Raw genomic sequence first — 16,426 nt, 5'->3', positions numbered from 1 at the left:
TATTCTTTCTCTTCCTTCCTCTTTCCAGAATTTCTTTCTCTCTTTGACCCATCTTCATTCTCCATGCACTTTCCCCAGTCTTTCTGCTATTTCTTTAAATGGTTCTAGCATATTTTATACGAACTCTTTAAAAATATATGATTTTCTAAAATAACTGCACAAAATTTTATAGACTTTTAAATGCAAGACTTCTAGGGGAAACTCCCCGAGAGATCAAAGATAAGCTGAGGGGAAGGGCCACGTCTGAGGCTTTTTATTCTCCCCTCCCTCTTACTGCTTCCCTAGAGGCTCAGACAGTAAAGAATCTGTCTGCAATGCAGGAGACCAGGTTTGATCCCTGAGTTGGGAAGATCCCCTGGAGAAGGAAATGGTAACCCACTCCAGTGTTCTTGCCTGTAGAATCCCCATGGACGGAGGAGCCTGGTGGGCTACAGTCCATGGGATAACAAAGAGAAGGACATGACTGAGCTGCTAACAGTCCCTCTTAGGACAATTACGGATAGAGGTGAGCACAAAGTAGGCACTAAGAGCAACTTAAACTGAAAGAGAACAGAAAGCAAGATTCAAAAATTCTGTAACGTGATAGGTGATACTGACAATTGCAGAATTTAACTTCAGAAAGAAGGCCTCTGACTCCTGTCATTTCTATTATGACACATATCCTGTAGGAGAGCCCATTTATGCCTATCTCATATTCATATATATGCAGGCGTCTTCCATTAGATATTCCTGGAGTAATCTGATATATTGATGATTATGAAATAGCTACCATTTATTGAGCACTTATAAATGTCAGGGATTCTAAGTGCTTGACGTGAATCATTTCAATCGGTGTTAAATATGTCAGTGTGCTGTGCTGTATACCATGCGTGTCATATATTGTACACATACCCCTCTTTCTAATTTGACTTGCAAAGAAAAAGTGTATAGTCATGTTGAAGAGTAGAATTGTCCTGAGAATGCTTAATTCATTCTAATAAACATGTAAATATTTAATACTATCTGGGTACCTCTTTCTGTATTCATACTATCTCCCACAGAAATGTTGGTATTACTTTTCGTGATTTTGAGGGTCTAGAGAAGAAAGCTATTGGATTTAAACCTGGTCTTGGGTATTTTTTTTGAGACCCCTCCTTTCAGGCATGTCAGTTTAGCAATTCTCAGGGTCAGTTCATCAGTTTCATTTATGAGAAGCTTAAGGGTTGAACATGAGGAGAGGACGCAATATCTTCAAAGCACTGTATGAAACTGTAATTGTTATTTTCTTCAGTTTTTATAATCCTTTGGCAAAATGCCGAATGTTTGGCTTAAATACACTGCTAGCTAAGAAAAAGATTTCAGATTTTGTCCAATAATAGCTGAGCGGATCACTTGAAATAAACCATCATGTATTCTAAAAAAATGAGTCATACCTATGCTCTATGATATTTATGGGGAGATAGTTTCATATTGTGTATCATTTATGGATAAACAGAAACATTCCCCACATTGCTATACCCACGGTAGCACTTGTATCATTAGAAAATGATAGTGGTGACTGAGAATTTTTGACTAATTAGGTTTCTTGGATAATAAGAGCTTTTTAATAAGGTACATATCATTTACAATATTGCTAATGAAATGTGAAAGCGATTCAGTACCCGGTAAGATAATGGCTAACTTGTTTTAATTGTTAACATTTTTTTCTTGCCTTCAATGACACAGTCATTATTTCCCAGTCACCACTTATCATGAAATCCAAGAGGATTAATGGTTTCACTTATACCGGCGAAAATGTTTAAGCTGTCCCGATTATCAGTGTAGTTGGAAAGAATAATGGTTATTTGTCATCGCGTTTAGCAGGAGAATGAATTGTCCCCCTTACAGTAGTGCCATTAACCCTTTGAGGAAGTGGTAATAGAGTTTTAGAGCAGAGCTGGAGAATGCCAAGATTTAGGATTGGCTCTTCCATTGAATGAGGCTTATTCTCATCCATGACCCTCTGAAAGAATTGCATCCTCTCCTGGCAGAATCAGAAACAGTTTAGCTTGCTACATGATTTTGGATATCTGAAATTAAAACTAGATAGCAGCTTATCTATTCTTGTGATGAATGAGCAAACTGATACATTAAAAAAATAATCAAGGGAAATGTGAATTCTGGAAAGAGATAAAAAAATGTTTGTAAATTACTTGCTCCTTACCTCTTCTGTTAAAGAAGTAGAGAAAAATGTGGAAACCTTTGGGTTTCTCATCCCAATCCTGATTATGTTTTAACATGAATACTAGATTTTTTTAGACCTTTTGTCTACTTCAAAAATTCTTAGCAATCTGACTTAACCATAAAAGATAATGATTATCCTTAACCATATGGTTATTCTTAACCATAAACGATAATGATTAAGGAAACTTTCTCAGTTTTTAAAAACTAAAATGATATTAGTTGAGGAGAAAGGCTGATAAAAATCATGCCTTTGACCTGCTGAAAATTTAAGCATAAAAATATACATCTGCTGTCTTAAATTTAATATTATGGCTTCAGGGAATAGATTCAGTGAAGGCTCACACGGTAAAATAAAATCACTGCATTAAAAAAAATGCAGGGCTATGTTAAGAAAATCAATATTTGCCTTCAGTGAAATTAACAGAATGTCTCCCTTTCTGGAAGACGGCACCGGCTGGAATGGAGTGAAATGCCTCTCCCATCAGGTCGCCTCACTGGCGGAGCAGGGCAGGAAGCGGCCTCGCTGCTTCTGTGGCCCTTCACTCACTCTCTCGTGGCTGTGGCGTTAGGGCAGCTCTAACTCACAGAAATGAGTGCAGTCACGAAGCACAGGCGCTTCTCAGGAGGGCACCCGGAGCAGACCAGGGGGAGGCGATGGGAGGCGAGAGGGCAGCGGCAACAAAAATAAAGCATGTTTCAGGAGATAGAGCTTGGCTGCCTTATCTTGTTACAGTGAAAACAGTGTTCTGTCTCCTCTGGAGAAGTGGCCACAACTCAACCTTGTCAGGCAGCATGAGGCTTACTCTGCCCAGCCCTGGATGGTGAGAAATCTGTTTCCTAAAACACAGAGCTGTGGAGAATTCTCTTGCTTTCCAAAGCCTCCCATTGTAACAGGAGACGGCGACGAGGAGACCATGGTTCCTTTCAGCAAGACCCATAGAGGCTGACCGTTCCCTTTACGAAAGGGAACTCTAGCCCCAACACATGAATGAACCAAGTTTCAAAATGGAGAGCAGGGTGTTTCTGGAAGTAAAATGCAGGCAGTTGAGATGAGAATAGAAATTATATTACTCAATATCGTAGGGGAAAAATACTGCCTCCTCAGACACCATCCATCCATGGAATAAAGATAGTCAGTATATGGAGGAAGCTTCTGGCATCATCACTTCATGTTGTGTGATCTGTTGACAAGATAGTGTTTCTTTGAGATGGTAAACAAGACAATTTCTGCAGGAGCCCCATGAGGTGGGCTGAAACTACACAGCCCAGCCGTTCTAGATATAAGAGGTCAGGGGAAACAGCTGCTAGTAGAAGAAAAGACACGGAAAAGAAAAGAAAAAACAAAACAGGGAAAGACAAGAAGGGGAAAAAGAAAGAAAGGCGTACCGGGACACATGGTGCCTGAATCTACAGACAGAGCTGCAGATGTGCCTGACAAAATTACAGAGGGGGTTTAGTGAGCCGATCCAATTCAGAGTTTCTGACATCAGTGCGACTGTGGTCTGCTTCGCAGATTGGAGTCTTTATTTCTAGAACACTGGCTTTTTGAGTTCCCCTGACTTCATTTGGTGAAGAGCGATTCTCGTGGGAAATGAAGCTCAGGATGATGATGTCCCTGAAAGACAGCACCGGCCAACTACCCCATGAGAACTTAATTCCTTCATCATGAAGTTCAGCACCTTCTCAGTTACAAAACAAAATAGTACCATAGCCTTTTTCAGCCAGACAGATGCTTGATTTTAAAATAGCACAGGATAAGATAAAATTCAACTTGTATTCTTGTCTCTAAAATACATGTACATGCATTAAGTGACTCAGTAAAGCAAATAAAGATCCCAAACAGTCTTCTCTTTAAAATCCTGATGACAGACGGCATGGTTGAACAAGGAATCCCACAGAGGCCTTTGTCCCCAGGAAGGTGAGTGGCAGTCTTAAAATCAGAATTATTTTAAAATTAGGATGTTTGAAAGATTTTTATGCATGCGTGCATTCATGCTGTCGCTTCAGTGGTCTCCAACTCTTTGTGACCCTATGGACTGTAGGCTCCTCTGTTCATGGGATTCTCCAGACAAGAATATTGGAGTGGATTTCCATGCTCTCTTCCAGGGGGGTCTTCTGGACCCAGAAATCGAACCCAGGTGTCCTGCAACTTCTGCATTGCAGGCAGATTCTTTATCACCGAGCCACTGGAGAAGCCCTCTTTATGAATACCTACTTCAAATTCAGTCTCTTTTGTCAGATTATTGTAGAATTGGTGAGTATGCATGTCTTAGTACTAAGCATGAAGCAACTGGATTGATTTTTGCCCCAACTGCTTCACTTTGTCAGCCTAATAGACTTTTAGTGTGGTTGTTGTTGCTTAGTCGCTGAATCATGTCCAGTTCTTTGCATCCCAGATGGATCCGTGATAAAGAATCCACCTGCCAATACAGGAAACGTGGGTTTGATCCCTGGATCACAGAGATCCCCTAGAGAAAGAAATGGCAACCCACACCAGTCTCCTTGCCTGGGAAATCCCATGGAGAGAGGAGCCTGATGGGCTAGAGACTTTTAGTGAAGAGACACATAAAATAGTCTTTAAAATTCTGGATCAGAAAAGAAACAAAAAAGTAAGATGTTTACTGAAGTCTAGAAAGGCAACTGACATTCATAAAGAAAATATGGTAATGGGAGGAAGGTTCTTTTATAGCAGTATAGAGGCCACAGTGGTAACAAATTAATGAAAGTTGAATTTGAGGTATCTTGGTCTTGTGGTAGGAGAGTAGCAGCTTGACTCTACTGAATGGCTGCCTAACTCCAGTTTTATTTTTCTCAATTATGACCACCTCTGCTATGCCAGCTGGAAGCCAATATTCTGATTTTCTCCCAGTATTTATTATTCTGGAATCTGTACTCCCTCCCTCTCCTCCAAAGGGCACATTTTTAATTGACATATTTCTGGAAATATGTTAGGTCAATTTAGCTGAGAATGTGCCAGATATATGCAAAATTCTAATTCTTTCATAAAGTTTCCTAAAATGATTGTGTTTACATTTTCATCATCACTTATTTTTAAATCACAATTTACCTGTACAAAACAAGTTTCCTGCTATTTAGTAGTTTAGCTTCACAAATTCCTATTGCATCCTGTTCCCTTAACAACTAAATAAGACCATGATACATAATTAGGCATCTTTAATGTGTTTGTATTTTGGAGCAGGGTGATCATTTCGTGAAAAATAACACATGTTCTGGTTGGTGAAGCAATGCTAATGGAAGATCAGGTGAGTGAATTTCCCTCAAGGAATGGGCTTCCCTGGTAATGGAAACAATGTACTGGGGCCCTCAGATGCCATCAAATGCCCTGGCTCAGATGCTACAGCAGGAAATGCCTAGATGCCTTTAAGGGCAACTGCTACTCCCTCATCTCACATAACCCATTGATCATAGTCAAAACTATCCCCAAAAAGTATTTCCACTGACTTGGAAAAATCACCAGGATCATACATCAAGAAAGTAAAAATGTAAAGGATATATATTTATGGACAAAAGCATGAATGTTTGGAAAGTAAAGAATAAGATGAAAACATTGAAGTGGGAATCTTCTTTGCTGATGTATGTCTCCCTGTATTTTTAACTACCATACTTACTGTGTGAGTGTATGCGTTCATTTCATCCAATCTGCATAATGATCCTTCAGAGTAAGAGCTGTTCTTGTCGCTCAGTCACTAAGTCAGGTCCGACTCTTTGGGACCCCAGGGACTGCAGGCAGCATGCCAGGCTCCCCTGTCCTTCACAATCTCCCGGACTTTGCTCAAACTCATGTCTGTTGAGTCAGAGATGCCATCCAACAATCTCATCCTCTGTTACCCACTCCTCCTCCTGTCCTCAATCTTTCCCAGCATCAACATCTTTTCCAATGAGTTGACTGTTTGCATCAGGTAGCCAAAGTGTTGGAGCTTCAGCTTCAGCACAGCCCTTCCAATGAACATTCAGGATTGATCTCCTTTAGGATTGACTGGTTTTAGCTCCTTGCTTTCCAAAGGACTCTCCAGCACCACAATTTGAAAGCATCAGTTGTTTGGCACTCAGTCTTCTTCATGGTCCAACTCTCACATTGGTACATGGCTACTGAAAAAACAGTAGCTTTGATTTATACAGATCTTTATAAAGTGATGTCTCTTCTTTTTAATATACTGTCTAGGTGTGTCATAGCTTTTGTCCCAGTGAGAAAGTGTCTTAATTTTGTGGCTGCAGTCACCATCTACAGTGATTTTGGAGCCCAAGGAAAAAAAAAATCTGCCACTGTGTTTATTTTTTCCCCATCTATTTTCTATGAAGTGATGGGACTGGATACCGTGGTCTTAGTTTTTGAATGTTGAGTTTTAAGCCAGATTTTTCACTCTCATCTTTCACCTTCATCAAGAGGCTCTTTAGTTTTTCTTCACTTTCTGCTATGAGAGTGGTATCATCTGCAATTCTGATGCTGTTGATATTTCTCCTGGCAATCCTGATTCCAGCTTGTGAGTCATCCAGCCTGAAATTTCTCATGATGTACTCCACACATTGGAGAGGGAAATGGCAAACCACTCCAGTATTCTTGCCTGGAAAATCCTATGAACAGAGGAGCCTGGTTGGCTGCAGTCCATGGGGTTGCAAAGAGTTGAGCATGACTGAGTGACTAACACTTACTCCACATGTAAGTTAAATAAGCAGGGTGACAATACAGAGCCTTGATGTACTCATTTCCCAGTTTTGAACCAGCGCATTGTTCCATGTTCCAGGAGGTACATGGTAAGGTGGTCTGGTGTTCCCACCTCTTTAAGAATTTTCCAGTTTGTTGTGACCCACACAGTTAAAAGGCTTTAGTGTAGTCAATGAAGCAGAAGTAGATGTTTTTCTGGAATTCCCTTGCTTTCTCTGTGATGCAGTGGATGTTGGCAATTTGATCTCTGCTTCTTCTGCCTTTTCTAAATCCAGCTTGTACATCTAGAAGTTCTTACTTCACATACTGTTGGAGTTTAGCTTGAAGGATTTTGAGCATTACCTCGCTAGCATGTGAAATGAACACAATTGAATGGTAGTTTGAAGTTTTCTTGGCATTGCCTTTCTTTGGGTTTGGAATGAAAACTGACTTTTTCCAGTCCTGTGACCATTGCTAAGTTTTCCAAATTTGCTGGCATATTTGAATGCAGCACTTTAACAACATCATCTTTTAGGATAGCTCAGCTGCTATTCCATCACCTCTGCTAGCTTTGTTTGTACTAATGCTTCCTAAAGCCCACTTGACTTCGCACTCTAATATGTCAGGTCTAAGTGAGTGATCAATCCATCGTGGTTATCTGGGTCATTAAGACCTTTTTTGTATAGTTCTTCTGTGTATTCTTGCCACCTCTTCTTAATCTCTTCTGCTTCTCTTAGGTCCTTGCCATTTCTGTCTTTCTTGTGCCCATCTTTGCACGAAATGTTCCCTTGGTATTGCCAATTTTCTTGAAGAGGTCTAGTTATTCCCATTTTATTGCTTTCCTCTATTTCGTTGCACCGTTCACTTAAGAACACTTCTTATCTCTCCTTGCTGTTCTTTGGAACTCTGCATTCAGTTGGGTGTATCTTCCCCTTTCTCCTTTGCCTTTTGCTTCTTTCCTCATCTATTTGCAAGGGTTCCTCAGACAACCACTTTGCCTTCTTGCATTTCTTTTTCTTTGAGATGGTTTTGGTCACTGCCTCCTGTACAATGTTACAAACTCTATCCATAGTTCTTCAGGCACTCTGCCATATCTAATCCCTTGAATCTATTTATTATCTCCACTGTATTATCTTAAGGGATTTGATTTAGGTATTACCTGATTGGTCTAGTGGTTTTCTCTACTGTCTTCAATTTAATCCTGAAGTTTTGCAGTAAGGAGCTGATGATCTGAGTCACAGTCAGCCCCAGGTCTTATTTTTGCTGACTGTATAGAGCTTCTCCATTTGGCTGCAAAGAATATAATCAATCTGATTTCAGTATTGATCATCTGGTGATGTCCATGTGTAGAGTTGTCTCTTGTGCTGTTGGAAGAGAGTGTTTGCTGTGATCAGAACTCTTATGGCCTCCTTTATACAGATAACAGTAGTACAAACACAGGTCATACAAGTTGCCCAACATAACACAGCTAGTAAGTGGTAAAACCAACATTTATCTTCTGACAGTCTGAACCCTGGGTCTGCTGGCTTCAACAGGATTCAGTACTACCTCCTCAGTATATTGGAAAGAGCAATGCTGCACCATTCTCCTACTCTCAGGAATTGCTGGGCATCAATAAGTAGAGGGAAAACCTGGATCATAAATTTTACTTGCTTTTTAAAAATAAATTATGTGATTAGTTTTTTGATAAAGAAAATAAATTTTTTGAGGATGGAACAAATGAACTGATAACTTGGGCTTGAAATAAGGAAAACAAATTATTTCTCCTAAATTTGCTAGTCAGATGTCCTTGGAGAAGGTACTTTGCCTCACTAAACCAGTCTCTTCATCTGCAAAATAATGAAATACTCCCTTTTCAGAGGTGCTAGGACATGGTGTTTAGTTCCAAGCCAGTTTTCAATTTTTATTGGTGGCTGTTTTGTCATCAATGCTATTGAATTCCTTGGCTTCTGTGAACTCAGGACAGTTCTCTCAGCTTTATTTAGATCTCATATTATTCTAGATGTCTTTGTTTTGCAAACTCAAAAAATATGTTTTCAATTATTAATGTTCACAATTGCCATAATGCATTTTAAAACCATTTTTAAATCTTTTTTTCCCAGATTGTCCTAGTATCTGAGACAATTATTAAGTAGCAACAAATCTCGAGGATTAATGACAGTTTGTTTGAGACATTTCTTTATTATTTAGAAATTTTACTAGGTTTTTACTGAAGGTTCTTATTTTATAACCTATCATGAAACTTCCACAAACTGTGTTGAGTTTTGGAAACAGAAAAATGAAAGCAAAGAGATAAAGCCATGTTCACAAATTTACTCAGCAGATTACTGCAGAAGATTAAAATTTATGTTTAATATATTTTGTTTATCGCTCTTCATTTGGAAATGAAAAGGTGGTTATTAAAATATATCAACCCATGCCAAATCACATCATTATATAGCTTTTAAATTTTTTGAATATGTAATGGTGATAAATCTTGTGTTTATTTAAAGCACACTTTTTCACCATGCTTTTAACTGATGCAAAAATTATAGCTCTTAACTAAACTTCCTGAGGAGTTTTATTAAAATGACTATCAACACATTGGGCTTCCCAGGTAGCACTAATGCTAAAGAACCTGTCTGCCAGTGCAGGATATGTGAGAGATGTGTGTTTGATCCCTGGGTCGGGAAGATCCCCTGGAGGGGAGCATGGCAACTTCATGCTCCAGTATTCTTGCCTAGAGAATCCCATGGACAGAGGAGCCTGGCAGCCTATGGTCTATAGGGTTGCTATTCCTTGTAAGGGCCCAACACAGGACTTGGGCTGTGGTCGTGGCTTTCTAAATATTTCTTTATATAAAACTTTAACTGATAGGTCAGCAAAGAGAGAAAGGGATTAGTGTGAAGTGAGATCTTAGGTCTCTCAGACTGAGCTTATTTTTAAGGTGATGGGAGAGAGGGGACACTGAAAGTGTAAGCCTTACATGTGTTCTTCCTGGGCCTTACAAGTCTGGTGCAAACTGCTTCCTCTCCTTGGCAGGTCATTTCCAGGACTGTCGTCCCTTGGAAATACATGGAAGATGGTGAAAATACACTGGAGAAAGAAAGTTAGCAAGGCCTCCAGTAGATAGAAATAGGAAAGGAGGAAGGTCACACCCCTTGTTTCCTTGTGAGAGAGTGGAAAAAAAAATTGCTTTGGTTTTCTTCTATTATTGTTAAGGTGATTATATTGTTCTTTATTTAGCTCAAACTAACAAATGATAGCCCAAGATTGATGAACATCCACAAAATGAACATCCCCAGATTTGTCTGTTTACATTGATGACCTCATTACATACATACTTAGGATTATAAAAATCTGAAAACTTAGTAAGTGACTTCTTCCTATCAGTAGTATTAATTACAAATTGATTGTTGAATTTCAGTTCCTAAATGAGAGCTTTCTAGTTGAGTCTAGATTATTTAATTCTTTTCAAGATATGTTATGTTAGGATATTTTCCTATTATTCAACAGGTTATTTTTTGACACTATACTTTAGGGCAGAAATGCTAAAAAATAAAATTAATGTGAATGGTCCCTAAACATATTGTGGTAATTATTCTGTGATATGTGCAAATCAAACCATGCTGCTATACAGCTAAAACTTATACAATGCTGTATATCAGTTACATCTCAACAACAAGGGAAGAAAATTAATTTAAAAATAAGATCTAATTTGAATTGATAAAATAATAAATTAACAAATGTTATGACTAGTTCTTTGAAAATGATGCTGTGAGTTTTATCAAGGCTCTGGCCCTAAAAAACAACCAAGTTTTGCACACTAATATGCTTGTAGGAGAAGCTGAGTGACAGAGTTTTAAAAGAATATGATTTGGTTTAGACAGATCTGGGTTCAAATTCTAATGCCAGGTGCTCTAGAGCAAACAAATGAATGTCCCCAGGTCTCCAGTTCTTTATGTATCATGATGAACGTTACTGCTTGCTCGAGGTTTGCTATTGGGATTAGTGTGTCTGGTCCACATTTCAGAACTCGACAGTTTATGACAATATCATGGCATATTTCCTGAAGGCAATGAGTGAGCAAGTCACAGACCCCTAAAGAGCCCTCCCTGCACTGTGCATCTTCCCACAATTTGGCATCAGTTGGGACCATCAAGATCTCTGCACACTAGGTGTCTCATTACCAGAATTGCATGCTTAGATGTGGGTCAGCAGCAAAGTGCTCTGGCATTTAGGAGTGTGTGGGGAGCCGGCTCAGCATCTGTCCACACGTTACCAGAGTCCAGATGCTCCTGCTGTACCGTCACTAATATGAGCACTTGACATCACAAATCTCTCCTTTTTCCCGTTCACTGACCCCACTTCCTCTCTACCCTATAAAACAAACAAGCAATAATAAACTAAAAATCGAAGCACACACACACACACACACACATACACACACACACAATGAGCAGGTTCCTCTCATGGAATACTGCCATCGCTGAAGCATCTAATATAACAAACCCAGCTGCTGACTGACTATTACTCACTGCCTAGCTCTGGCCTCACATGCTTGTGTACAGCCACCATCCTGTGTCCAGCGTATTATCATTTATTTCATTGTTCTGTAAAGTGCTCGGAGATGCAGAGCATGGAAAGCACCATGGCGCTCTGGAGCAATTCAATTTAGTCAAATATCAGACATCTACATAGTGTAAATGGAACATGAGTAAAGAATCTGATCCAACTGCCTACTGGTGTAATTGACTTGACAGAGCCAGCCGGTGTCATTAGTCCTATAAACAGTTGCATTTACAACAATAAAACTGAAAAGCATGGAAATTAAAAGCTGTTAGGATTTTCTCTGGTGTGCATTTATCTTTGAAGAAGTGTGTGCACTCTCTAAACAAATTTTCTAATCTCTTTGGTAAACCGGCATCATAGCAAGCTGTGTCAGCAATGCCTTATATATCAAATGGTGATCAAATCTGTGATAGGTGAAGTGAGAGAAGGATGCATTGGGTTGATATGCTGACTTAATTGTCCAGCGCATGAATTTTCAGTGTTAATTTAATGGCATGGTATCCAGTTCCTGAACAGTAACCTAGGGTTGTATCTGGCAGTTGGAAGTTATTTTGGGGAATACTGTAAATAATATATTCATTGTCATAGAGAATTATGCAACTTAAATAACTGTTAGTTTGAAAGTTCAATCTGTGGTTTTTTAATAGTATGTCTCCTTACTGACAATATTATTTGATGGACAAATGCACCCCCTGCCCAGTAATGTTCAGTTGATTAGCAGGGCCCTGTCAAACAACAGAAAACATTCTGTAGAAGTGACCTTTTTGCTCACCGCTCCCAACTCAAATCCCCATTAAAATGAGGCTTTGAGTGTGTCTTCTGTGCATTCTCATGTCAACAATAAAGAACTAGAGTGTCTTTCTATCTCTAGTGATATGACACTGGACCACTTAACCAAAAACTGAGAGAGTATATTACAAGGTTAAAGAGCAGAGTTCAGAGGTCATTATAATTCTCATTAAGGAATGCTTCTATGTACTGACTATAGGTGAGTTAATCGATATTTCTGTCTGAAAATGAGCTGACTTAGTAAAGATGGCTTTAATTGGAGAGATGCTATTCATAGAGATGGAACATTTATGGGTTTTCATGGCAGCAGCCCTCATAGGTTATGTGGTCTGTAGCAAGATGGCTATGATAACTGAGACGACATAGAGTCTGACATTTCAGGTCTCCCTAGAGTAAACAGCTTGGGGAATCTTTAGGATTTGATCCACACCTCCTCAACTCCAAACTGATGCTTGCTGTTTGATACACACAAACATAGAAGGAAGGATGGCTCATGCAAAGTTTGTGTTTTTGCTTTAATTCAACATTAGTCTCCTTAGTCTTGAAAGAGAGGAAACACTAAACTCGTTGGTTTTCTGATGTACCAAGAAAACTTTCTATCACAAGCATGGGCAATGATTTTCCCAGACATATTCAAATAAATACTAAGTTGCAAAAGAGAAAAAGAAAAAAAAAACAAAAAAAACGAACTTCACCATTATTCAAAGAGGATCATGAAAGACTCTAACACACTTTGCTTTTCCTGGAACTTTTACTACCAAATATTATTTTAAATTAAGTTTCTTTTAGTGTGTCAATATATTTGAAGGGTGAACATGCTACAATCTCCCACTTGTAATTTCATAAGCCTATATTGACTAAAGCAAAATATAATTATAAAATAGTCATAAAGAAATACTATTTTTAATGACTTAAGAGATTCATGTGTCATATTAACATTGATTTTCAAATCCTGACTTTGTAAATACAAGAGAAAATGTGACCTTCTGAATGTACTGAAACTAAGTAACACCACATATATTTAAGTCAGTTAAGGCACCACAAATTTGGCAAAAGTTTAAAATTATAAATAATAAACAAAAATGCTTCTTATTGAACCCTTGATTCAATTCACCAACAGGTTTCTGAAAAGGTTGAAATTCTCCATCCTCACATGGGACACTTCAATTGAGAACTATTAACATGTAATTCTACAGTGGCTTACAGTTCATGGGATTTTTGAAACAGCTTTGTAGATCATATCCAAATATACCTCTGACAAGTATTTTGAATACTTTTCTATCAGTTTGAATAATTTTTCTATCAGTTTGAATACTTTTCTAAACAGTTTAAATATCCAGGAGTGGGAGAAGAAATCAGAACACTCAGTCCCAGTCCTTACAGATGCCAGCTTCTTGTCACTGATATCCGTAAGGGAATTTGGAGGAACTATTGATACATTGATGAGAGAGAGGGATCTATCATAAAAGAGGCAGACATCAGCATTATTTAGAAGTAGAATGTGTTAAGTTAAAAAATTATATATGCATGCATGCTTAGTCATGTTTGACTCTTTATAACCCCAGGGACTATAGCCCACCAGGCTCTTCTGTCCGTTGGGTTTCCCAGGCAGGAATACTGGAGTGGGGAGCCATTTCCTTCTCCAGGGATCTTCCTGAGGTACCAAACCCTAATCTCTTGTGTTTCCTGCAAAGATTCTTTAACAGTAGCACAGTCTAGGAAGCACCAACAGTGTGCAAATTGACAAAGGCTTAAGAAAATGGCTGTATCAGAACTGTAGAATGTCGAATTTAATTTTTTTGAATTCTCATAAGCACATAACCAGGTTAACCAAAATCAAGTTAATTTGACTAAGACATTTTGAGCTGCCCAACTTTCCTTGCTCAGTGTGACCCCACCCCCACCACTGCAGATAAATAATAAAACAAAAATTAATATAGAAAAAATTAAATGACAAATCTGCAGATGAAGAAATAGTAATTTCAATAATGAACATAGTTTCCATCTGGCTCTGTTCGTTTCCAAGGCAAACCATTCAATATCACGGTTATCCAAGTCTATTCCCTGACCAGTAATGCTGGAGAAGCAAAAGTTGAATGGTTCTATGAAGAGCTACAAGACCTTTTAGAACTAACACCCAAAAAAGGTGTCCTTTTCATTATAGAGGACTGGAATGCAAAAGTAGGAAGTCAATAAATACTTGGGAGTAACAGGCAAATTTGGCCTTGGAGTACAGAATGAAGCAGGGCAAAGGCTAATAGAGTTTTGTCAAGAGAATGCATTGGTCATAGCAAACACCCTCTTCCAACAACACAAGAGAAGACTCTACACATGGACATCACCAGATGGTCAACACTGAAATCAGATTGATTATATTCTTTGCAGTCAAAGATGGAAAAGCTCTATACAGTGAGCAAAAATAAGACCAGGAGCTGACTGTGTGGCTCGGATCATGAAATCCTTATTTCCAAATTCAGATTTAAATTGAAGAAATTGGGGAAAAGAAATTGGGGAAAACCACTAAACCATTCAGGTATGACCTAAATGAAATCCTTCATGATTATACAGTGGAAGTGAGAAATAGATTTAAGGGACTAGACCTGATAGGCAAAGTGCCTGATGAACTGTGGATGGAGGTTCGTGACATTTCCAGGAGACAGGGATCAAGAAAATCCCCCAGAAAAAGAATTGCAAAAAAGCAAAATGGCTGTCTGAGGAGGCCTTACAAATAGCTCTGAAAAGAAGAGACGCAAAAAGCAAAGTAGAAAAGGAAAGATATACCCATTTGAATGCAGAGTTCCAAAGAATAGCAAGGAGAGATAAGGAAGCCTTCCTCAGGAATCAATGAAAAGAAATAGAGGAAAACAATAGACTAGGAAAGACTAGAGAGCTCTTTAAGAAAATTAGATACCCCAAGGGAACATTTTATGCAAAGATGGGCTCAAAAAAGGACAGAAATGGTATGGACATAATAGAAGCAGAAGATATTAAGAAGAGGTGGCAAGAATACACAAAAGAACTATACAAAAAGATCTTCACAACCCAGATAATCATGATGGTGTGATCACTCACCTAGAGCCAGACATCCTGGAATGTGAAGTCAAGTGGGCCTTAGGAAGCATTGCTGTGAACAAAGCTAGTGGAGGTGATGGAATTCCAGTTGAGCTATTTCAAATCCTGAAAGATGATGCTGTGAAAGTGCTGCACTCAATATGCCAGCGCATTTGGAAAACTCAGCAGTGGCCACAGGACTAGAAAAGGTCAGTTTTCATTTCAATCCCAAAGAAAGGCAGCCCCAAAGAATGCTCAAATTACTGCACATTTGCACTCATCTTACACGCTAGTAAAGTAATGCTCAAAATTCTCCAAGCCAGGCTTCAGCAATACGTGAACTGTGAACTTCCAGATGTTCAAGCTGGTTTCAGAAAAGGCAGAGGAACCAGAGATCAAATTGTCAACATTCGGTGGATCATCAAAAAAGCAAGAGAGTTCCAGAAAAACATCTATTTCTCCTTTATTGACTATGCCAAAGCCTTTGAGTGTGTGGATCACAATAAACTGTGGAAAATTCTGAAAGAGATGGGAATACCAGACCACCTGACCTGCCTCTTGAGAAACCTATATGCGGGTCAGGAAGCAACAGTTAGAACTGGACATGGAACAACAGACTGGTTCCAAATAGGAAAAGGAGTACATCAAGGCTGTATGTGGTCACCCTGCTTATTTAACGTATATACAGAGTACATCATGAGAAAGGCTTGGCTGGAAGAAGCACAAGCTAGAACCAAGATTGCCGGGAGAAATATCAAAAACATCAGATATGCAGATGACACCACCCTTATGGCAGAAAGTGAAGAAGAACTAAAAAGCCTATTGATGAAAGTGAAAGAGGAGAGTGAAAAAGTTGGCTTAAAGCTCAACATTCAAAAAACTAAGATCATGGTATCCGGTCCCATCACTTCGTGGGAAATAGATGGGGATACAGTGGAAACAGTGTCAGACTTTATTTTGGGGGGGCTCCAAAATCACTGCAGATAGTGATTGCAGCCATGAAATTAAGAGGCGCTTACTCCTTGGAAGGAAAGTTATGACCAATCTAGACAGCATATTAAAAAGCAGAGACATTACTTTGCCAAGAAAGGTCTGTCTAGTCAAGGCTATGGTTTTTTCAGTGGTCATGTATGGATGTGAGAGTTGGACTATGAAGAAAGCTGAGTGCTG

The 16,426-nt window shown here is 38.9% G+C and overlaps 1 protein-coding gene across 1 annotated transcript in view; it reads right to left on the bottom strand.

Moving 5' to 3' along the window:
- LOC138423741 (TAF5-like RNA polymerase II p300/CBP-associated factor-associated factor 65 kDa subunit 5L) overlaps positions 1-16,426 on the bottom strand; it is a 120,859-nt gene that overhangs the window by 65,678 nt on the left and 38,755 nt on the right. The window contains 3 exon segments of the mRNA XM_069560036.1: positions 3,006-3,173; positions 3,647-3,817; positions 11,127-11,224. Coding sequence (XP_069416137.1) covers positions 3,006-3,173; positions 3,647-3,817; positions 11,127-11,224 — 437 coding nt within the window.

This window comes from Ovis canadensis, chromosome 18 (assembly GCF_042477335.2).
Source record: "Ovis canadensis isolate MfBH-ARS-UI-01 breed Bighorn chromosome 18, ARS-UI_OviCan_v2, whole genome shotgun sequence".
NCBI classification, from domain to species: domain Eukaryota; kingdom Metazoa; phylum Chordata; class Mammalia; order Artiodactyla; family Bovidae; genus Ovis; species Ovis canadensis.
The sequence above is the reverse complement of the archived record's forward strand: the minus strand, read 5'-3'. Positions and strand labels throughout refer to the sequence as shown.